This window comes from Bos taurus, chromosome 6 (assembly GCF_002263795.3).
Source record: "Bos taurus isolate L1 Dominette 01449 registration number 42190680 breed Hereford chromosome 6, ARS-UCD2.0, whole genome shotgun sequence".
In the NCBI taxonomy this organism is placed as follows: Eukaryota; Metazoa; Chordata; class Mammalia; order Artiodactyla; family Bovidae; genus Bos; species Bos taurus.
The window spans coordinates 114,155,477-114,178,726 of record NC_037333.1 but is presented as its reverse complement, the minus strand read 5'-3'; the positions used below and the strand labels follow the sequence as shown (position 1 = coordinate 114,178,726).

The 23,250-nt window shown below is 53.0% G+C and overlaps 1 protein-coding gene across 4 annotated transcripts in view; it reads left to right on the top strand.

The window, feature by feature from the left end:
* AFAP1 (actin filament associated protein 1) overlaps window positions 1–23,250 on the top strand; it is a 149,670-nt gene that overhangs the window by 105,090 nt on the left and 21,330 nt on the right. For all 4 annotated transcript variants that reach the window (NM_001206044.2, XM_024993299.2, XM_059887569.1 and 1 more), the window contains 4 exons: window positions 1,484–1,633; window positions 9,904–10,115; window positions 14,872–15,017; window positions 22,324–22,441. In NM_001206044.2, coding sequence (NP_001192973.1) covers window positions 1,484–1,633; window positions 9,904–10,115; window positions 14,872–15,017; window positions 22,324–22,441 — 626 coding nt within the window. The remainder of the gene's footprint in view (window positions 1–1,483; window positions 1,634–9,903; window positions 10,116–14,871; window positions 15,018–22,323; window positions 22,442–23,250) is intronic.

Here is a 23,250-nt window from a genome sequence, read left to right as displayed (position 1 = left end):
ACACGGAGCCCCGAGGAGGCTGGGCCTAGCCGTTCCGCACGTGGGGTGGGGGGCAGGGTGGAACCTAGAAGGGGGCCCTCGGCCCCACTGAGCGGCCGGCGTGGGGGAAGGAAGTAGCGAGTGCCTCCACTTTCAGAGGGCAGGCGTCGTAATCAGGCCGACGGCTTATGGTCTCACATCCGAGTCCTCTTTCTCTGCGGATCCCGTGTGGTTGTGTGTGCTCCGTCTCTGTGGGCAGAGGGGCGCTGAAGGAATGCTTGACTTGCGTTGCCTTTTCAAAGGGTCTGTGCCGCCCTCTGGGTTACAGATAGTGAGATGAGGGGTCCTCCTGGAGAGGCCTGGGAAGGGGCTGTTGGGAGGGGTCTTGGGACTCAGTGATGGCGTCTGGCCTTGATGCCCTGGGGACCTCTGGGCCCTCCCAGCTCATCCACACTGAGCGAGGCTGTACCTGACCCGCCTGGAGGCTCGGTGTCCTGCGAGGCCCTCGGCTCCAGGGTCAGACACGGAATAGCCCCTGGTGACGGCTCACTTCCCAGAGGTGCTGTCGGTCCTGGAGGATCCTCTTTGTCCACCCCGGTCTGCACCTGGTCCCCACCCTGTGATTCTGTCAGAGGTTGTGGACCAAGCCCGCAGGGGCTGGAGAGAGCAGATGGCCGGCACGGGTCAGGCATGGAAGAGCAGCCGGCGGCCGGCGCTCAGTCTGCCAGGGGGCCTGGGGCTGTGGTCAGCCAGGCACGTCGGTCCTCACGCATGGCTGCTGGGTCTCAGGCCCTGCCCCCACCCGCCATCACTTACCAAATGTGGGTTCAGAGTGGCTAGATCTTCCAGTTTTCCAGGGGAAGCCAGAGGTCATCTTTGTGCAAAACAGTCATGAGTTTTATGTGTACAACTGAGCCCTGCCGGCCAGACGGAACCCACGGGGCTGGGGCTGGGATGCGAGCCCGACAGGTCGGCGAGGGCTGGCCGAGGCTCCCCGAGGACCGCCCCCTCCACCTGCCGGGCCGCGCCCTGTGCCGCCCAGGATGCGGGCATCCAGCCTGCCTTCTGTCCCTTCCAGCGTCACAGGCTCTACGAGAGCTGATGCTCTTCCTGCCTGGACGGCTCTGCCCAGGGTTTCTGCACAGACGCTCCTTGTGCTTAGCTCCTGACTGCTCGGCCCCTCTGCTGCGTGACCCTGCCTCAGGTCTACAGAGGCCTTGCCATCGTGAAGCCTCCCCCAGGGGTGCGTGTGGATGTGTGCACGTGTGTGTGAGCTCATGTGTGCGTGCTCAGCCCCTTCTAGAATACGAGCTTCCTGGGAGCTCCTGTTTGTGCTGTGTTCTCTAGACTCTAGAATCACAGACACAAAGCAGGTACTCGATGAGTGAAAATTTGGGGAAAGAAAGTTGGCCACAATGCATGCTTTATTGTGATGTTTTTTTTTTTCCCCATTAAAGTCTACCATTGAAACATGCCTTTTTGTCATTATCTTTTTTCTTCACAGTTAAGAGGAAAAAAAGTTCCAAATCAGAGGCCAAGGGAACTGTGTCTAAAGTCACTGGGAAAAAAATCACCAAGATCATCGGTTTGGGAAAGAAAAAGCCGTCGACGGACGAGCAGACCTCCTCGGCAGAGGAAGACGTGCCGACATGTGGTGAGACGGGGGCGGGGGGCTGTATTACGAGATCTGCCCCTTCCCTGAGCACGGAGACCCTCTGCGGGCGACCTCTGTATTGCGTTCGTCTGAGTCTCATTGGTTGGGATTGTGATGGGTTAAGCTGAGGGAACGGATTACACTTTCACTGCTGTTTTTTTTTAATTCATTTTTTTTTTACACTGCTTATTAATGATGCCCTTGCAAGGGTTTGAGATGACTTCTGAGGTTCTCTCAAGGTGAAAAACAGTCTCTGTTTGATCCCACGAGGCTCTCCCAAATTCCTTTTAAGCAGCTTTAGAGGGAAATGTGTATGTGTCCGGTTGGCCAGCAGAGGTGTGTCAGGTGTGTAAGCACGTTTACACAATCCCCAGCAGCTCCCCACTTAGCCTGAAGTCCTGCAGCTCAGCTGTCAAGGAACGCTCTGCGCCTCAGACTCAGTCGGGCTGGCTGACCCCCGCTCCCCTCACCGGTCTTGGTCCAGTAAGGGGTCTCTGGGCAGCCCTTGTTGGCGAGGCCGGGGAAGCACCAGGGAGGTGGTGGTGATGGCTGAGACTCCCCTACTGCCCCTGCTTGGCTGGGCCAGGGCACGGGAGAGGAATCTGCAGAGAAAACCACATCCGGTCTAGTGGCAGAGGGCTGGCCTGAAGCAAGGAGTCAGAGACGAGTGTGTGACGGCTGGCTTGTGGTCACAAACCCGAGGGGGAACCAGGTCAGCCACGGGAGAGTGGTGGGGACGTGGCCTGGATGGGGCGATGTCAGGGACCATCTCCCTGCAGAAGTGGGACTGTCTGTGTGGTGTTTCCTAGGCAACCACACTCCCGAGAGTTAGGCGACTCTTCTAAGTGGAAAGTCTTCAGAGTCTGAAAGGTGGACATTCGCTCTTTAAGAAAATGGGGAGTGGGCTGTGCTTTTCAGTGGCCGCGGCTCATGGGCTGCTGTCCGTCAGGGCCAGTGCCTCAACGGCTGTGTGCGTGCTCCGTGTTCCACCCCTCTCTCCCACTCTGGCTGAGCCTCTCTTCTGGCCAGGTGTCGGGTTATTTGGGGATGCCAGGAGATAAACAGCTCTTAGATGCTGCCCATTGGTGCCCAAGTTGGGCCCCCCACACACAAAGATGAGTTTATTCAGCTGATATCCCATCCTAGGGCGTGGCTTGTGCTGAGAGGGCGGTGCGAGCCTGGAGCCGTGTTGGTCGGGAGGAAGGGTCGATTGTGGAGCGCGGGGCAGGTAGACTTGGGGTGGGGGTGCCTCCCGAGGGGAGGGCAGGGTGGGTTCACAACTTCCCCCTGGCTTTCACAGGCATGGTCCTGAGAAGTCGTGATACACAGGAACCCCCTGGGCCGTTGTGCAGAAGCGCGTGTGGAGTGGAAGACAGCGGGCAGGCAGTGGTGGGGCCTCACGGGGTGGAGGCGTCATCTCGGGGAGGCCCCCGTGAAGTGGCCACTCATGGGTTGATCTGGGAGGGGAGGTGGTGACGTCAAAAGGAGACCAGGGGTCTGGAAGCGCCGTGCACACAGAGGTCCTGAGCTTGGCCTTCGTCAGACAGTCGGGTCACAGAAGCGAGCGCACTGACCCACGTTCTTTGCACAGAGCACAGCCGCCCTGTAGAAGCTAAGCCAGCGGGCAGAGCTCGCGGAAGGACTCGGGGAGGGGGCATTGTTGGTGCCAGGGCCATGCCCTCTGCCTTCCTGGAGCAGCTCACAGCCCTGACGGCTGGGCTGGTTTCCTCTTACATTGGCCCCTGGAGCCACGATGGGAGTTCGGGGTTAAGGTGGGAAACGGGAATTCTCCAACAAAAGGGGATTACTAGTTTAGCTTTGTTTATTTTTGTTGTTGTTCTCAAAACTGCTCTAGGCCAGTGGAGGAAAGAGAGGTTCTTTCCTGAGAAACGTTTGTATGGAAGGGGACTTGGCCACTTGAGGTCCAGGCCGCTTGCTGTGCGGGAGGACGCTGAGCTGAGGAAGGCTGTGGGGCTCGTCCTGAGCCACCCAGGGAGCTGGGGGCAGGACAGGGCTGGCCTGAGGGCCTGTCTTGCAGCCCAGGTCTGCCCTACCCCTCCTGTCCCTCCCAGGGCTTGCCACCTTCGTGACTTCTGTTAGCAGCTGGGGGAGCGCGTGCTGGACGGCGCAGTCGCAGTGAGGCAGAGTCGTGGGGGTCTGTAGCCTGTGTGGGTTTCCACCAGGCTCTGAGTGGACACCTGTCACCTGTACTAAGGGAACACCCTCTGTCCACATGGTCTTAAAATGATCATCCAGTTCTTGGCTGTGCCAGGGCACAGGAGAGGACTCTGCACGGAAACCCAGGGGGAGAGTGACTGTGTTCCATGATGTTAGAACAGCTGCAAGCCCTCAGGCAGGAGAAGCCGCTGGATGAAGGCTCCCACCCAGCCTGCCCGAGGAGACTTCGCAGCTGCTGTCCTTGCCAACAGGAAGGGTGGGGCTGCTACGGGGACAGGGGACACTCCCGGGGAGGGGGCGACTGGGAGCTGAATTGAGATCTCTTCCCTGGCCTCTGGGTGCACCAGAGGAATGCCCATGGGTAGGAGAGGGTGCTCTGCAGGTCCACACTGCCTGGCTGGCTGTGCCCCCCGGCTCTGCCCGACCCACCCAGCTCTCCCTCCCCCTCAGTCGGTGGGCGCTGTACCAGCATCAGCCAGGTCTGCTCTACAAGCAGTCACTCAGCCAAGCTGGTCCAAGACAGGCACGTGGGCCCCTGAGCAAAGACTGCCGTGTCCTTTGCTTGCCCGTCTCCAGCGCTCAGGGTTCCAGCGTCGTCGTCACTGTGTAAGCTCAGCTGTGGTTCCCAGGAGATGTGCGTTTCGCATCTTTCTTTCTTCTCCACCCCGTTTCTGTCTGTCTAGGCCAGGCCCCAGGCCTCTCAGCTGTCCCCGTTCTCCTTCTCTGGACCCCTGCAAGGCCACCCATCACGGGTTTTGAACCCTTGGACTAATGATGCTAATCGCGTCGTCCTGTGCTGAGTCAGCTGAGGGCCTCTGACAATCTCGTCTCGGTTGGGTTTTCCAGCTTTTCCCGCTAAGTTACTAGATGAAGATGCAGGTTGAATTCACCCACCCCACCCCCCCCGCCCCCCACCCAGTTTTGTCCCCAGCACCGAGCAAAGAGCCTGGGATACAGCACCTCAGTAAACACTTGTAGACCGAATGATTACCGTAAGCAAATTGCAGATTCTCTGAGCCTCGGGTTCTCTTCCTGTGAGATGGGCTCATACTCAAAATTACTTTGTTTTCCTTAAAATTGAAGGTAAAATTATGAAACATTAGGCACGTTGCCTACCTCACAATTTACGCTCAGTACATGGTCTCCATTATTCATTCGTTCACCTGAAAAAGCCTAAGCTCGCCGACACGGTCAGCCAGGTAGGTGACTGATGCAGATAGTGTCTACACTAGGAACAGAGACTGATGCAAGGGAAGGGCCCCAGGTGCCAGGATGGAGGCCTTCCTGGAGGCAGTGTAGCCTGGACAAGTTGGAGGGACTTCCTGGTTATTTCTCAGGCCCCTCCCAACTCTAATGTTCAGTGACTCTGATGTTTTCAGCAAGAGTTGTCGGTGGATATGCAGGAAGGTTATACGTCTCACTTTTTATCGTAATCCAGGCACAAAAGATCAGGCGACATTCGGTGAGGGGGAGGGAGGCAGGAGGCATTCTTGGCGTCTGTCACCACGTCAGGGGCGTCTGGAGCTCTTGGGCCCGTGTGCCCCCTGGAGGGCACGCGCTTGGGGCGGAGGGAAGGTTCTGGCGTCAGTGTCTGTGGGGCCAGGGTCAGCTGTTAGCAGTGTCTGGATGTCGGGTCTCCCCTTCCGCCCTCCCGCCGGCAGCCCTTGTTGCTCCTCGACTGCCCTGTTCCCCCCGCCAGTTACAGATGCAGGCCTGCGGAGATGAGAGGAGCAGTGGAAGTCCCCACAGACGTGTGCCCAGAGCACAGAGGTCCCCTGGGCAGCACCACCCTTCCCCGTCCTAGAGGAGGCAGTGGACACTGGCCCCTCAGCCAGGCCTCCTGCCTGCCCTTCTGCGGCGGCTGGGACTCAGGAGCCTCCTGGTCCGCACATAGCGGGATGCGCGGGTGCCTGCAGCTGCCCCCTCCGCCTGAGCCCGAAGCTGTGCCTGTCGGGTCAGCCTCAGGCCGTCATGAAACTGCGCCACGCTCGCCACCACGCTCTTATAAGCAGCCTTAAAGAGTTCTTTCTTCAGGATTCGGAGCAAAGACAGTCTCAAAACATCAAACGGAACTTTGCAAATTGTTCAGATACAGTAACTTCTCACCATGACATGATAAGTGGGAACAAACAAGCAAGAAAAATCAAAGGATTCTGGCATTGTCTTACCGGCAGGGCACTGAAGTGACCAAGGCCAGCCTGCGCCCGGCCCTGGCTGCTCCTTGGTGCCCCCTGGTGGCGGGTGTCTGCTCGGCTGACCGTCTCGGGGTGGACGGGTCCTGTGTTGGCAGCGATCCCATCACAGACTGGCCGTGTGTGTGTCTGTGTGTGTGTCTGTCTGCCTGTCTGTGTGTTGGGGGGATGGGTGTGTGTGTCTGTGTGCCCGTGTGTGTGTGTGTATGTGTGTGTCTGTCTGTCTGCCTGCCTGTGTGTGTGGGGGGGGGTGGGTGTGTGTGTCTATGTGTGTGTGTCTGTCTGCCTGTGTGTCTGTCTGCCCGTGTGTGTGTGTTAGGGGGGAGTGGAAAGAAGACTCCTAGGGGACACGGGGCCTGCCCTCTGGCTCCAGAGGCCTCAGATGGGCCACATGCCGTGTCCCTGCCTGACCTCTCCCCACCCAGGAAGTAGGAATGTGGGCTGCCTCTTGGGAGTGGCCGGTGAGCCTGGCGGGGAGGCCACGAGCCAGATGTGGGCTTGTTTCCGTGGCGCTTGCTGTTTACAGAGACAGGCCTCTTACCCACTTTGGTTCTCATTTCGCTTTTCCCTTTTGGGCACTGTAACTAAAGATGAGGAAGGCGTTAAAATATGGTAATTGCCTGTGAAGTCACGCTCTAAATAAAGTGTGAATCTGTCCAGTGTAATCATTCCTCCTGTGACTCGCATGTTGAGAAATTCACAGCATTTGGTGACTCGGTCAGGGAAGGCGGGCCCCTTCGCCGCTCCACGGGTTGGGTCCTTCTCTTGGCAGGCCGGGCAATGCTCAGAAGCTGCGACACACCCCACACACACAAACACACACCTCCCCAGCCCTGCGCCGGGGACAGGTGCGCCCGCGCGGTGATTCTAAACTCCTGAGGATTCTAAGCCCTGTGGAAGGCCAGAGGAGTCCCGGCACTGCTCCTGGCAAGCCAGACGTGCCTAAAGTCCTCCAGAAACCTTTTAGCTTCTCTTCCTTCACCGTCCCTCCCCGCCGTCTTCTGCGTCAAGGCCAGGTCCCCACAGTAGCGTCTGAGGTTTCCTGTGATCAGGTTCCTGGACGTCCCAAGTCTCAGTTTGCCGCGCTCCCCACTTCTCCAGGCCTGAGGAGCTCCCCGCACCTCCCAAGGCCCAGGTGAGGACGTGCCCTGGCTACGCGTGAACCTGCACTCTGCCGGCCCCGGGGTGGCGGGGTGGCTGTGCCCCCCAGTGCCCTGTGCCCCAGAGCCCTTGCAGACGTGTGCCCTGGCAGGCTCAGGCAGCTGAGAGGCGCCCCAGGCTTCAGCTTATTTCTTCTCAATCATGCACACTGTCCTGCTGTCCGTCGGCCATCCTGTGTATCCATTCACATCCGAACGCACACACAGTGGATCCAGTTGGCAGCTGTTTCATACAAGTCCAAAGACAGGCCTTCAGCGTGATTGATGACTTACAGGTGATATCAAGGAGACAGTAAATAGTTCTAATAGCCACCCCTTGGATGTTCGGGTATTATGTCTGACTGTGTGTTTTTAAGGAGAGCTTACAAAAGAATGTGTGTGAGAACTGGGCCACTTACAAATACTGCTTCCTAGATGAAAACTGAAGCTCTTTCTCTGATTGGCTCTCTGAAGAACCTCAGGTGGGTCTTTGCTGGGAGGCCGTGAACAGGATCAGGCATGACCTCCCTCCTCCCCTTTGTGAACTCGGCTTCCCCAGCCTGTCTTCACGCCTCTTCAGTGTGTAAAATATAGGGGGCTTTGAGTCCCAGGCCCTTGAGCTGGGACTCGCTTCTCCATTTTCTCTGTAATTTTGCAGATATGGCAGCTCGTGTCACAAAACTGAGGTTTCAGTTCCCGGCGTCCTTTAGGGTAATATACTGGGAGAACTGGCATCACATTCAGGAATGTGGACCTTTAGGTACTGTTAAGTGTCTCCCTAGTAAACTCTCCGAGCAATTATTTATAGTAATATTTATATGGAAAATAGGAAGCACCATTCTGGGCCCTGAAAATACGTTTGGTTTTTTATTTTCCTTTGCTTTTTGCCTTTATAGTGTTGATCCGTTGCTAACAAAGGGTGTAAGGTGTCGAAGAGAAAAGAAGCAAAAAGCATGGTCCAAATTGCCTTCGGGAAGACATTTAAAAATAGCGGGGGTCAGAAAGGATGCATTTATTGAAAGTCTATTTATTTGTTTCTTGGCTGTGCTAGGTCTTCACTGCTTTGTGCAGGCTTTCTCCAGTTGCGGCGAGCAGGGGTGCCCTTCGTGCAGTGCAGGGGCTTCCCATTCCGGTGGTTTCGCGTGGAGGTGGCTTCTCGTGGCAGCGTTGCCTGAGAGCACCTTCTCTCGTTGCAGAGCACGGGCTCTGGGCGCTCAGATTTCAGCAGCTGCAGCACGCGGTCTCGGTAGTTGCGGTGCGCAGGCTCGGTCGTTTATGGCACATGGGCTCAGCTGCTCTGGGGCACGTGGGGTCTTCCCAGGCCAGGGAATGAAGCTGTGTCCCCTGCACTGGCAGGCGGATTCTTAACCACTGCGCCACCAAGGAAGGACACTCTCTTTTGAGCTGCGTGCGTGTGTGATTGTGCGTGTGTGTTTACATATGTGTGCACATGTGTATGTACGTGTGTGTATGAGTCGAGAGAGCAGCCGGATAACCTAAGGAACCCTTGATTCTCTTCTTCCTCCTTGACCTGCCTTCCGCATGCTGCTCCCCTCGCTGCCTGCCTCTCGCAGGCACAGTCCTGTGCACGGGTTGGAAGTCGCCGCCTCCCGCTGATATCTGCTTTTCGTTCCTTGCTGCTTGTACAAAAATGCATTGTGTGTTTGTGGCAAATGAAAATGATTGGTTACTAGTATCTGAGGAGATTAAAACATGACGTCAGCTCTTGTAATTCCACCCCATTCCATCCGTACTGCGTTGATACAGGGCAGCCCCAGAGACGTGGATGGTGGGTTTCCACGTGCGTCAGACCCAGGCCCTCAGACCTCAGCAGATCCTCCCATCAGAGGGCCGAGGAAGGGCGTGTCTGTTCTCTGGGCAGGAGTCTTGTCCTGAAGACCTGCCGTCATTTGCTGGAATCCTCCAGCAGTGGGGAGCTCACCACCTCCCCAGGCCGCCTGTTTCCTTGAAAGCTTCCCTTTGCAGATAGTTTCATTCCTCATGGGAAGCCAGAATCCACCACCCAGGGGCTTTTCCCTAGCTGTGTCCTTTGCAGCTACTTGGAATGAACCCGGACACTTTCCTGGGTAAGGCCCCTTCAGCTTTTTGAGGACAGCTCTGTGGCCTCATCCCCTCTCTCCTTCCACCCACCAATGCCTCAGCGAGCTGTCACACACCTGGTCAGGCTCCGGGGTCCCGAAGGCATCCGGGAGCTGGTGCTCAGCCATATCATGCAGTGCGGAGTGTCGGGCTCCGGGGAGGTCTGAGCTGTCCCGGCCCCCAGAGCTGATGGGAGCGGTCGTCTCGTGGTCGTGGCTCCTCTCGTCCCAGCAGCCTGCGCTTGCAGTGTGCTGCATGCGGGTTTTTTTCTCTCCTCACTGCTGCCTCAGGCACGTCCGTCCCAGGGACTGACGGCTGCTCTCCTTGTAGGCTCCCTGGTTCCTTCCCTCCTCGGGCACCTCCCTCCCGGGGTGCTGACAGCCGCTCTCCTTGCAGGCTCCCTGGTTCCTTCCCTCCTCGGGGGCCTCCCTCCCAGGGACTGATGGCGGCTCTCTTTGCAGGCTCCCTGGTTCCTTCCCTCCTCGGGGGCCTCACTCTCAGGGACTGACAGCCGCTCTCCTTGCAGGCTCCCTGGTTCCTTCCCTCCTCGGGGGCCTCCCTCCCAGGGACTGATGGCCGCTCTCCTTGCAGGCTCCCTGGTTCCTTCCCTCCTCAGGCGCCTCCCTCCTGTCGGGCTGATGGCCGCTATCCTTGGTTGCAGGCTACCTGAACGTGCTTTCCAACAGCCGCTGGCGGGAGCGCTGGTGCCGAGTCAAGGACAACAAGCTCATCCTGCACAAGGACAGGGCCGACCTGAAGACGCACATCGCCTCCATCCCACTGCGCGGCTGCGAGGTCATCCCGGGCCTGGACTCCAAGCACCCCCTGACCTTCCGGCTGCTTCGCAACGGCCAGGAGGTGGCCGTGTTGGAGGTAGGGACCAGTTGCAGGGAAAGGCAATTAAAATAATTTCTTCTTTTCACACTAAAAGCTTTCATTTTTAAAATTTAAAATTTTTGTTTCTGGTCTATTATTATTTTCTGCTTCTCTATTAATTCAAATCTTTTTTTCCTTTGTCTTTTTTTTTTTCATTTAGCATTAACATGAGTAAGCTACAAAGATACACACAAATCTGTATACATATGTGTACATCCATGTGTGTACACACATATATGTATACATAAATGGAGTGTAGAATTTCCAGTGTATGTGTAACTATATTTATGTTCTACAGTCGATAGAAATAAGGATTTTTTGGATTTGGTAAAATGGCCAATGTGTGTTCAAAATTAATCAGTGTGTGTGTTAGTTGCTCAGTCACGTCCAACTATTTGCAACTCCACGGACCATTGTCCGCCAGGCTCCTGTGTCCAGGCTCCTCTGTTAATGGAATTCTCCAGGCAAGAATACTGGAATGGGTTGCCAGTCCCTTCTCCAGGGGATCTTCCAACCAAGGAATCGAACGCAGGTCTCCTGCTTGGCACACAGATTCTTTACCCTCTGAGCCACCAGGGAAGCCCAATCAGATGCAAAGCCAGATTATAAATGACTGCAGTGATGCTGACCAGTGGAGGAAATGGCCGGTTAGCCAACCTAGAAGGTCTTGGTAGGAGACAGGAGTTTGTTTCAGAGACTGCTTTTTTGGGGGGCATGAGGGCAAAAAATGATTAACATCATAGTTCTTCCTCCCACGAGCTCCTCGCCCGATGGTTTGGATGGTTTGAGGTCACAGGTCAAAGGTCCGAGCCCGCCGTGGTGGCTGACCTCACAGAAGGGAAGCAGGCCTGGCTGGGGCTGGGGTGTCTGGGCCCCAGTCTTGGTTCTGTTGCAGACTGTGATCACAACCCAATCTGTTTTTCTCTCTCGGCTTCTTTATTTGTCTGTGAAACAAGCACCAGGCTATGGTCGGTGTGCTTGGTAAGCATTTATATGAGCTGAACGCTGCGGGGTGGATGGCAGTAGAAAAAAGCTGGAAGCGTAAATGAGGAAGCTGTACTCTTGGTGCAGAGCAACGCAGGTGTCCCATGAGAGCCCGGGCAGCGGGTCTGACGGGAGTGCGAGGGCAGGCAGGTGTGGGCTGGCGCACGCTGGGTTCAGGGGTGGAAAGGGAGCCTCTGGCCTGGACGCCTGGTGGGGACAGGAGGCCCCGGGGCTGGGCGGGGAGGGGCTGGGTGAGCAGGACCCTGTCTGTCTCTGCTCCCCGCCCTGCAGGTGCAGCCTCGTGTCCCCGGAAGATGGTGGTTGTGTTTCATTGTTTTTCCCTGTTCTAGCTGTGGAAGCAAACACACACACTCAGAAAAGTAACCACGCTCAGCGTCCCAGCATAAGCAGAGTCTGCGTGAATCAGTTAAGGAAACGCAGTGATGCGGGCAGTAAAACTGTACACTTTCTAAGGCCATTGTATCCGAACTTCTGAGAGAAAGTTGTGAGCACAGTACACATAATTCCACGCACCCTTTACCCACAGCCCCAGATGCCAACATGGTGCCGCATCTGGTATCTCTTGTGTGGTCGCTCCCGCCTCTCTTTTCTCTCTATATGTTTTTTCAGGACCTTTGACAGACATGTTGCCCCTCTTTCCCTAAACACTTCAGGGTGAATTTGCTAAAAAACGAGAGCATTCCTTTACCAAAACCACTCCATAATCATCAAAACCAGGGAATTCACCCTCACGCAATACAATTATCTGACTCACAGATTTTAATCAGATGCCCCCAGCTGTCCCAGTGATGTCCCTTGTGAGGAGAAGGAAACGCCAGGTGGTACTGCCCTGGGCTACAGTCTCTTTGGCTTTCCCTGTCTGGTTTCATGACATTGGTACTGGGCATGGTACAAAGCAGTTATCATGTAGAAGATCCCTCAGTCTGGGGATGTCTGCTGTTTTCCTGGAAATTTGCATCTGGGGTCGGCACGCTTGGCAGGGCCCATGGAAGCAGTGGTGTGGTGTGCAGGACAGCCATCAGTCCGTCCTCGACTGGTGTTAACTCTGAGCCTGTGGACGGGTCGTCTGCACAGCTTCCCTACCGCAGAGCTGCTGTGTTTCCCGTTTGTCTTTAACAGCTTCGTGTGGGAAGGTTCTTTGAGATGTCCTACCATGCACGGTTTTCTCCACTGACTTTCAGCATTCGTGAGTTAGTCTTGCCTGAAGCAGTTGCTAAGTGATGGCTCCCTAATTTCATTATTCCCTGAACATTAGTTAGTTGGTCTCTACTGTCAGGGAGATTTCCCTTCCTCTCATTTAATTAGTCACTTATTCATTCATTCAAGTATGTTTATATATCAGCAAGGGGTCAGAGATGATTGTTCTAATCAATGAGTATAATCCTTTATTGTCAGGATTTATCCTGGTCAGATTAACAGAGTTGGTCAGTGGAAAACCCTTCCAGCTATGTGACCTCTGCTGTGTCCCTGAAATAGACACTGAAGCTCCCGTTGTTTTGTGAGCTCCTTCCTCATATTATGATGCACCAAGATATTCCAGGCTCATCTCGGACTTTTCCCGCCCCAGGCCTGTTGGAATCAGCCACGGTCCAGAGAGCTCTGGGGGACTCCTCCTGGTGGATGGTGGTACTTAGCAGCCAGCATCTGGGTGGCAGGTGTGCGCAAAGTTACTGGGGTGTCATAGGAAACTGTGTGTGTGTTTATACATACACGTGTTCAGGCATGTTTGTTACACGTATTACACACATGCATATGCATGTGTACACGTGTAGTAGTAGTAATAGTGTCAGTTGCTCAGCTGTGCTCAGCTCTTTGTGACCCCGTGGACTGTAGTCCGCCAGGCTCCTCTGTCCATGGAATTCTCCAGGCAAGAATACTAGAGTGGGTTGCATTCCCTTCTCCAGGGGATCTTCCTGACCCAGGGATCAAACCCCAGTCTCCTGCATTGCAGGCGGAGTCTTTACCATCTGAGCCACCAGGGAAGCCCATATATGTATACACTCGCATCTCTACCTGAAAGTGAAAGTGAAAGGTGCTCAGTCGTGTCCGACTCTGCAACCCCACGGACTGTTCAGTCCATGGAATTTTCCAGGCCAGAATAGTGGAGTGGGTAGCCTTTCCCTTCTCCAGGAGGGAGAGGAGTCCCAACTCAGGGATTGAACCCAGGTCTCTATCGCAGGCAGGTTCTTTTCCAGCTGAGCCACCAGGGAAGCCCAATCTCTACCTATTTATCCACTAAAAGCCACAAGATCATAACTAATGTTTTAAATTCAGTATATTATATCCACTATATCCACTGAGATAGTTGTTAAAAGTCTGAGGAAATTTCTGAAAATGAACAATGAGGAAAATAGTTAAGAGTGTAATAGTATCCACAACATCTTAGATATTGTGTTAAAATGCTTTTAAAAATGCTTCGATGCAATAGTTATGGATGCATGGCTAGAGGATCAGTCGCAGATTCATTCTTGACCTAGAAGGGCAAGGGCAGAAGACCAGTGAAGAGAACCTATTTGTGATTCTTTCTAGTATCCAGGTGTTCATTGCAGCTTAGCAGACGTTGGTTGCATCCTGCTCTCTGTGAGGCACACAGTTGGGACCCCTTCACTCTGTCCAGTGGCCGCATACGACACCGGCCAGGCAAGGTCTGTCACTTGTACAGCATCGCTGACCAACTCTATCAGCACACAGTCCCTCCTCAACCGCTCCTCCCCCGAGAGGTTTTATGCCCACCGTGGGGTGTATGTGCTTACTTGTACTCTGATCCATGTTCAACTCGTCCAGGTTATGGTGTTGAAAACCCACTTTTCTTTAAGCGTTTAGGCTCAACTCACACATCTTTCTTTATATAAAAATTTTGTAAGTTTTACAAAAACTTAAAAAAATTATTTTTCTTTCACATTCAGGTACCTCATAACTCTGTTTCCCATAAACTTTAAACATTGCTCACATATTTGATTAACGAAAGTATTTAGACATTTGAAATGCTAGTATGAACGTAACGTAATTGACCTTCTAAATCACATAACAGGGCGGCTTACAATTTTAATGCACTGAATCTTAAAGATCTATTTCAGACTTGTAAATCAGGCAGATGACATTTGGGGAGCATTTGAAATATCCTAAGAAAAAAAAAAATAGCATGCACAAAGTAGCCCAGTGCTCGTCAATACAACTACACCTGTATCCACACAGCTACTGTGAAAAGGGAGGTGGGGTGATTTACTGTGCCGTCTAATCAGGGGGATAGAATTGGTACTGCAGGCCCACGCCAGAGACCACAGCAGGGGCTCCTGGTCAGCAAAGTGGATGCCCACTGGCCCAGGCCTGACACGCTGTCCAGGTTAGGCGCCTGTGGCTGGAGAGGCTCCTCCTGGTGCCCGGATTTTATTGCCAAACTAAGGAGGCTTTCTAAACTGCTTCCTGTGGCTGAGATTTAAATAATCCCATTAGCTTCTACGTCTTAAACCCTAGTGCCTTTCCCCAAAATAATTGGGAGGCATTTAGTCCCTCTGGTTTTTATTTCCCGGGGCATAATCATGGTGCAGCTTCTGCATTAAGGCCTAGCGTGAAGGCGGGGTTGATCCCATGACGCGGGCAGTGGCTGCATCCTCGTCGTCGTCCGCATCTGCACGCTCCCCGTGTTAAGCGCCTTTCCTGTCGTGTTGTCGCTTTACTGACATTTTCATGAAAGTGTGAAAACCGCACTGTTACATAAAATGCTCTTTCCGCCTCTTCACCTCACCAGGCCTCCTCTTCTGAAGACATGGGCAGATGGATCGGGATTCTGCTGGCTGAGACAGGGTCCTCGACGGACCCCGGGGCCCTGCACTACGACTACATAGACGTGGAGGTGTCCGCGAGCGTCATTCAGACGGCCAAGCAGACCTTCTGGTAGGTCCTCTGCCGGGGGAGACGGCGCTGACGTTAAACGCCTTTATTCTTTCCCTAGTTTTCCCCTTTTATGTAAGTGTGTATCTTTAAAGGGGGAAAAAAGAAAAACAACGGAAGACTCTCCTTTTCTGTATTAATGCAGATTTTGGTGAAATATTTGTCATTTCAACCATCTGTGTTTTCTATTAGAACAGGGTTTGGCAAGCTTTTTGTGCAAAAGGCATGACAGTAATATTTTTGGCTTTGCAGACCAAATGTTAAAACTGCTTAGCTCTGCCACTGCGGTCACAGACATAAATGAATGGACATGGCTGTGTGCCAATAAAACTTGATTTGCACACACAGGCAGTGGGCCATATCTGACCCATCGACTGTAGTCTGCTGACCCCTGTATTAGGGAAACAGTTCTATAAAGCAGAAATAATTCTCCTTATTGTATAAGTGAAGACTGCATTTTCAAAGCCATCAATCATATACTTTTAAAACTTCAGTGTGATTTTTTTTAAGGGCTGTTACTGTATAAAAACATTTAAACAATGAGTATTTCTTTCACATAATCATGGCCAGGGTAATTAATGCAGCAGTTCTCAAAGTATGGTCCACAGACTGCTGTGGGTATTCAAAACCCTTTTTAGGCAGTCCCAAAGGTCAAAACTGTTCCCATAATGACACTAAGAAATTATTCTTCTTTGCATCTGCCTCAGTGATGCAGAAGGAACCAGGGGCAGAGGGGTAAGTTGGCAGGCACCTTACTACTATCTTAAGTGGTCGCTTAACAAGGTGCTGTGACCACGGTCTCCACCACGCCTTTATAGCAAAAGAAGGTGGTGGGTTCACTTGAGACGTCCATGGTCCAGCATTGAAATTGTTCCTGTTTCTGTGGAGGGCCAGAGAGTAGATATTTTTTATTAACGCTCTTGGGTCCACGTCTTTTTGACATTTGAGACGTGGCAGGCAGGACACACAAGTGCTTTATTGACTGAACTCTAGTGTTGTCCCAAGGAAACGCTCTTATGTGACAGAGTCACGAACTCAGCAGCTCCTCCCCAGCCCACCACCTTTTTTTTCCATTTTTACCGGAAAGAACAATTCACAGGCGAACTGTTGTTATTCAGACGTAGGCATTTGCAGACACTTTTTCGAAAATGAACCGAGCGAGCCTCTCATCTCGAGGAAGGTGGCTGGCAGTGTTTGTTGCCTGAAATGGAGTTGAACTTTCACCGAGAATTGAGAACCCTAGGAGCGTTCTGTCTTCCACTCCGAGCCGACGTCTTCCCAGTATGCAGACTTTTGTGATAACATTGGTGGTGATGTTAAGTGTGATTTTTGATATTGTGTAATGAAGTGTGTGCATTTGGAAGGTCTGTGTCAGTCATGCACAGGTCAAACGTCCCTCCCGCAAGCAAGAGAAAGGAATGGGTATTCATGTCAAAGCGGACAGCAGGTTCACTGATACAGTTTCAGATTCTACATGGCAACGAATCATTAAGAAATTACCACTCGTTGAGTTTTGGTGTAGTATCAAAGAATATCTTCCATGATATTCTGGAAAAACTGTTAAAATACACCTCACTTTTCCAACTAAATATCTGTAGGAGGCTGGATTTTCTTCGCCTACTTCAACCAAAACAACATATTGCAACTGACTGAACGCAGAAACAAGTTTGGTAATCCATTGTCTTCTACTGAGCCAGACATGGAATAGATTTACAAGCATATCAAACAGTACCATTTTTCCCATAAAAAAAAATTTTTAAAAGGTATCATTAACATTCATAAAAATATGTTGAAATACAGTGGATTTACTGCTGTTATTTTTGAACGAATAAAGGCGAACACATTCCTGAGTTTCAGTTGCAAGTGCTGTCAGCCTCAGAGTGAACACCCACATAAACCAAAGCTCTTCAGCGTCTTCAGTAGGGTGGAACGTGGTGTAGAGATTTAAGATGCAGGAGGACTGCTCGTCTGCCGGAACACGTCTGTGAAAGGAAAACACGGCTGGTTCCTGTTCCGTGCTGTGCAGAGCAGGGGTCGGGCACCCTTTTCTGTGAAGGGCAAGTCAGCGGGCACGTTCAGCTTTGCAGAAAGTGTTCGCCAGCACGACCACCCCACTTTGTCACCATGCTCAGCTCCCCGTGGTCGGGCAAAAGCAGCAGGGCGGTCCTGGAACCAGTGGACATGGTCGCTCCCAGCAGGGGTTTGCTGGGTCCTTTGTGTAAAGTGATGCTCTGTGAGGTTCCGCTGGAAGGAGCACCGGGCCAGGAGGAAGGGACCCGGGTTCTGTCCTGCTGCACCAGGTCCTAAACGGAAAGGTTTGAGACATGTCCGTCCTCACCTGTCAGCGTCCAGCTTCTTTTTGTAGAACACAGAGTCTAGGTAACGTGATATCTGAAACGTGGGGCTCTCGTAGCTCAGATCCCTGGATTCCCGTTTCTGTCTCTCTCATCCTCGGAGAATCTGGACTGGGGCTCGAGGGAGGCGGATTGAAACAGAGCAGGTGATGGAGTTGTACGATCAGCAAGTGACGATAAATATACCAACAACTGTTGGCAAGCCCACCCGGGCCTCGAAGACCCTGAAACCCTTTGAGTACGAAGAAGATAAACGCAGATGTTTGCACTATTTGTCTGTTTAACATCAACACCACCGTCTAACTTTTCCACACAAGTGGTGTTTGTGGGGCACTTGAGCAGTCTTGAATGGGGTTGTGGGATGAACGTTAACTTAATGCTTGGCTAGGGGGCTCAGTAAAGTAAAGATAACATCGGCCTGTATTAGGAATCGGGCTTCCCTGGTGGCTCCCTGGTAAAGAATCTGCCTGCAGTGCAGGGGACCTGGGTTCGATCCCTGGGTCGGGGAGATCCTCTGTAGAAGGAAATGGCAACCCACTCCGATATCCTTGCCTAGAGAATTCCATGGGGAGAGGAGCTGATGGGCTACAGTCTGTGGGGTCACAAAGAATTGGACACGACTGAGCAGTTGAGCATGCACTTGTTAGGAATCAAGCCACCATGTTCCACCCAACTAAGATCAACGGCCTTGACAAAATGAGTTAATCCTATACAACTTTACCGGAAAACCTCCAGGAACGTTAGAGGATTTCTGAAGTCAGACCACCTGTACTCTCTCACTTCTGTTGTTTGAAAACCAGAGTGACAGTGATCAAGTGCTCACTGTTCTGTTCATTCTTGTTATTTTTTTTCCCATAATAAGATTCTAATTAGGAAAGTGTAAGTAAATTACAGTGAGTCTCCTAATTGTATAGTAAATAAAGCACATTTAAAGTTGTTTCTAAGGAAACGTAATACCCTTAAGTCCAGTTTTGCACAACCCGAACATCTGCTGCTGCTGCTGCTGAGTCGCTTCAGTCGCGTTAGACTCTGGGCGACCCCATAGACGGCAGCCCACCGGGCTCTGCCGTCCCTGGGATTCTCCAGGCAGGAACACTGGAGTGGGTTGCCATTGCCTTCTCCGTCCGCACATCTAGAGTGACATAAAAGAAAGGAGTTCATGGTCATTAACTGTACTGTTTGCACGTAACTAGTTTCGAAAAGCCTCTCATAAGTCTACATGTAACTACAACAATAATAAGCAAACTGATAACAACATTTAAGAGAAACCCTGATGAAAAATATTTCCCCTAGGACACAGATGAATGGAATATTCATCTGAACCAAATATGAGAAGGTCACATTTTCGAAAAAGGAACATAGATTGCAATTTTGAAAATTGATTTATTAAAAACATGCACAAGTTTATGGCTGCAAGAATCTTTGCCGCCCCATTAAAATCTTTATTGGAAATGTCACTTAGCAATAAAGTTTATTTTTATTTATTAGTTTTCTGTTAAACCTTCTGTAACAATTAAGAGAGATTTAACAGGGAAACCGTTTTCAAAATATAAAATATGGTAGCCTGACAGTGTAATAAATAGTCTAAGATTAATTTCTGCCTTTATGTAATTGGCAGCCAGTTAGCGAATCTTTTCGAGGTCATTAGGGGAATTTTGTGTGCATTGATTATGTCCGAAGGAGAAAGGCCAATGATATATTTTGGGAAGAGGCAGTAGAGGAAAGAATAGTAGTGTGAGGTCTCCTAGAAGAAGTGGTCTGTTGAAGAGTATTAGTAACAATGAAGAGTCAAAGCATGCCTTTCCGTGGCCTGTTTTTAAATAAGACACGATATAGAGGATACAAGGCAGATGCTCTCAAAGTTTCTTCTGGAACTTGTTTCAAGTCGTGCTGGGTAGGAGCCCATAAGAGAGCCGTGGCAGCACTGGTGATGCTAAAAGCTGTGGATCAGTGTGGATACAGAGAAGGGGGCAGACAGACCGGCGGGAGACCGCCACCGCAAGCCACCCTCTCAGCGGAGTCCCCGGGAGATCTTATTCCAAAATGCAGCTCCTGAGAACACGGGCGAACCTTGAAAGCGTTACAGCGTTGTGAGAAGACGATGCGCTCTGGAGACGGGTGGTGTTGCTGGCCGTACAGCAAGGCGCACGTGCCTGGGGCCCCGGAACGGGCACTTAAAGGTGCTTCAGCTGGCGGCATTTCTGTTGTGTGCACTTTACATATATATATATACACACACACATTATATATATATTACATATATATACATACACACACACACACCTCCCGGGGGCCGTAGTGGCAAAGAACCAGCCTGCAAATGCAGGAGACGCGGGTTCAATCCCTGGGTCAGGAAGATCCCCCGGAGGAGGGCACGGCAACCCCCTCCAGGATTCTTGCCTGCAGAATCCCCATGGACAGAGGAGCCTGGCAGGCTACAGTCCATAGGGTCACAGAGATTTGGACACAGCTGAATCGGCTGAGCATGCACATGTATTTCTGTATCTTATGTTTTGGGTTTAACAAGTGGCACGTGGCCTCGTGTCTCATTTTAGGCTTCTATGTGGCCAACAGTGGATTGCAGGAAGAGTGTCTGGTCAAAAGGCGAGGGACCTTGTATTTGGTCTTGGATCCCAGAGACCTAGCTGGGGGGCCCAGGTCCCTCTCTGAGAGACGACAGGCAGCCTGGCTGGTGGCCGAGGTCTCTTCCAGCTGGGACAGGACATCCTGTGTGTCCGTGACCTCCCGTTAGGTCTTGTGGGTCAGAAGTGACCTGCTGGTGTCTGTTCCTAATGAGTGAGCTTCTGCCCCACCCCTCGTGGTCCACGCTCCCTCCTGGCATCTCTGCCCAGTGGGGACCATGCAGGGGCCAGAGCGCGGAGGCCCAGACCAGGCAGGAGACAGCCCCTGGGCAGGGCATCTGTCTCAGAGCAAGGAACAGCCCTGCAGTGCTCACGGGCATTGGAGCACATCGGGCCACAGACAACCCGTGGGGCCGGGGTGGTCATCCTGTGGCCTTCCTCTCATCACCAGCCCTTCACCCCAAAATACCCTCTAATGGGGTATTTAAACCAGAAAATGTTAAATGTGCATCTGAAAGCAAATCCCATCTGTGTTTCTTGTATTCTGTTTTTCCTATACATTGTTGTTATTTCATCGCTAAGTCCCGTCCGCCTCTTTTGCAACACCATGGACTGTAGCCCTCCAGGTTCCTCTGTCCACGAATTTCCAGAATACTGGGGTGGGTTGCCATTTCCTTCTCCAGGGGATCTTTCTGACCCAGGGCTTGAACCCATGTCTCCTGCATCTTTTCCTAAATATATGTTAAAGTATTTTAAGTACAGAACAATCATATGCATTTTTGTATCAGGAAAAGAGTTACTTTGTGAGACGGCTGTGTGTCCCGGGTGGGACTCGCTGTGAGTTCTGTGTTCTCCCAGCAGAGGGCAGCACTGCACCCAAGCCGCCGCCCGTGCTCAGGCGGGTGGGTGGGAAATGCAGGTTTAACCGAAGGGCGGATCCTGTACAGCCCCTTCGTCTCATTCTCTCAGGAGCCAGGAATCCCAGGGCAGCTTTGTCGCAAGAGTCTGAGAGGCAGGTCTCCCCTTCCCACTTGCTGCCCACAGGTTTGCTCATTTGCCCTGTTTTTTACATTCCTCTAGCTACCATAGGAATGTCAGATCCCAAGAAAAAGCAAAATTTGAAAAAACAGATTTTTTGTTTTGTTTTAAATTTCAGGCTATCTTAGTTTTTCCCGTTGGGAAAATTGGAGAATCTACAGGGTAGTTCTTCCCTCGACATTGAGGGTTTTCACTTGTACCACGAGCAGACCGTTCACACGTTCCTTCCTTCCCTGCTTCCTTCATTCGTATTTGTTGAGCAGCTTTTATCTGCTGGCTGTCACCCCGGCACATGAGGAGTAGAGCTGGTAGAGGTGTGTCCTCCTGAAGCTGAGGTTCCAGTGGGGAAGGCGGGCATCCCTGCGTCACGTGTCGGGGGATGATTAGCGGTAGGAAGGAGCAGGGACAGCAGAGGGGTGCAGGGGGGGAGGGGACGCTGTTTACCTGGGGTGAGTAGGAAGGAGCAGGGACAGCAGAGAGGTGCAGAGGGGGAGGGACGCTGTTTACCTGGGGTGAGTAAGAAGGAGCAGGGACAGCAGAGAGGTGCAGAGGGGAGGGGACGCTGTTTACCTGGGGTGACTGGGAAAGAGGGGTCTCAGAGCTGCAGGCAGAGAGCCGCTGGGGGCCTGGGGTGAAGAGCGGGAGGGGCGGGGGCACGGGGAGTGGGCTTGGTGCTCGGAGCCTCACAGATCACCAGCTCTCATGTGGGTCTCCCGAGGGCTGGGGGTGGCCGCCCTCAGGCCCCCAGAAGTTCCGGGCGGGAGGGCAGAGGAGCGGGAACAAACACTCAAGGAGGGAACAAAGCTCAAGAAAGGCTGTGGGATGGGTGCTCTAAGGTGCTTCTAGAACAAGGTCCATGAACATGCCCTGAGAAGAGCCACAGAGGAGATACCTTGGTTTTGCAGGCCAGATGGTCTCTGCTTCCAGAATTACCAGGCTCATGAAAAAGGCATGTGGAAAAAAAGGAGACACAGACAGTTTATCAGTGAAGGGTCCCGGTAAATAAAGGTGTTCCGGTCAAGCTTTATGGGCAGAAGCAGGCTGAGCCCCTGCTATAAACTGCTGAACGCCGGGTTATTTGTGGCACACCAGGCATGTGCAGGGCCGCTTTCCGAGGCCCCGGCAGACTCGTCCCCGGTCTGTGCTGCAGTCCCAGGCACGGATGACGTCCCGTCCTGCAGGTGAGGGTCCGCCCTGATGGCTGTAGAACACCCGGTCCTGCCCAGGTCCTGATGTTTCTCCACCCGCAGCCACGGACAGAGCCCAGGCACCCGTCAGCGCCCCCGGAGGCTCAGTCATCCACCGCAGGGTCGTAACCCGCTTCCTCTCTTTCAGCTTTATGAACCGGCGTGTTCTGTCCACTAACCCCTATGTGGGGAGCACCTCCAATGGCTACGCGCACCCCAGCGGGACGGCGCTTCACTATGATGACGTCCCCTGCATCAGCGGTTCGGTGAGTGTGGTGGGCAGAGCTGGGGGTCAGCTGTGCTGGAAGGGGGGCGCCTGTGGGTCCCTGTGACTTCCCCTCCTTTCGGCCTAAACGAGAGAGGCAGGATGAAAACCACACTCCACCTCTCTTGTGTTTGACACCCTGTTTGCCTTAATCCACGTGTGAACATGAGGGTCATTGGCCCCAGGAGCCGTTTGTTATTCTGTCAATGCCGTTAGCCAAACACCGTCAGAAATCTCCATCAGAAGGGAGACATTGCCGCAGGGTAACGACCAAATCGCCAGCTCCGGACACCTTCCTGCGTCCTCAGGGTAGCTGGGCTCCGAGTAGCTGGGACTCTCATCAGTGGAGGATAAGCCGGCCAGCCGGCCTGGCCTGCAAGGCCATGTTCAAGTGCGGGTTGAGATGAAAGGGGCTCTGTATTAGGTCATGGGCGTCAGGGTGTGGGCAGGCTTCGAGAGCCCGTCCCAGTTGCAGAGCCCAAAAACAGGCCCGGCCATTCGCCCCCTTGCCCCCCATCCCCACTCCACCTTCAGCTGGGGTCTCCAGGACTGGGGGAGCTCTGGCTCGTGCTGTGGCCGTAGCCGCCCGCCCTGCAGAGCGGGACCCAGGAGCTCAGGGAAAGCCCATGGTGGCCCCACAGGAGCAGGTCCCAGGCCAGGCTCTGGGCCCTTTCCCAGGCAGCCCAGCTCTCGGGGTCCGCTTGCTAGTCTTGGGGGAGCCTCCCCCGCCACTGTAGACCAACCGCATGGGACAGTCTGCTCCTCTGAGCCTTTGGCCTCAGCCCCAGATGTTTTGAGAACATGCAGCCC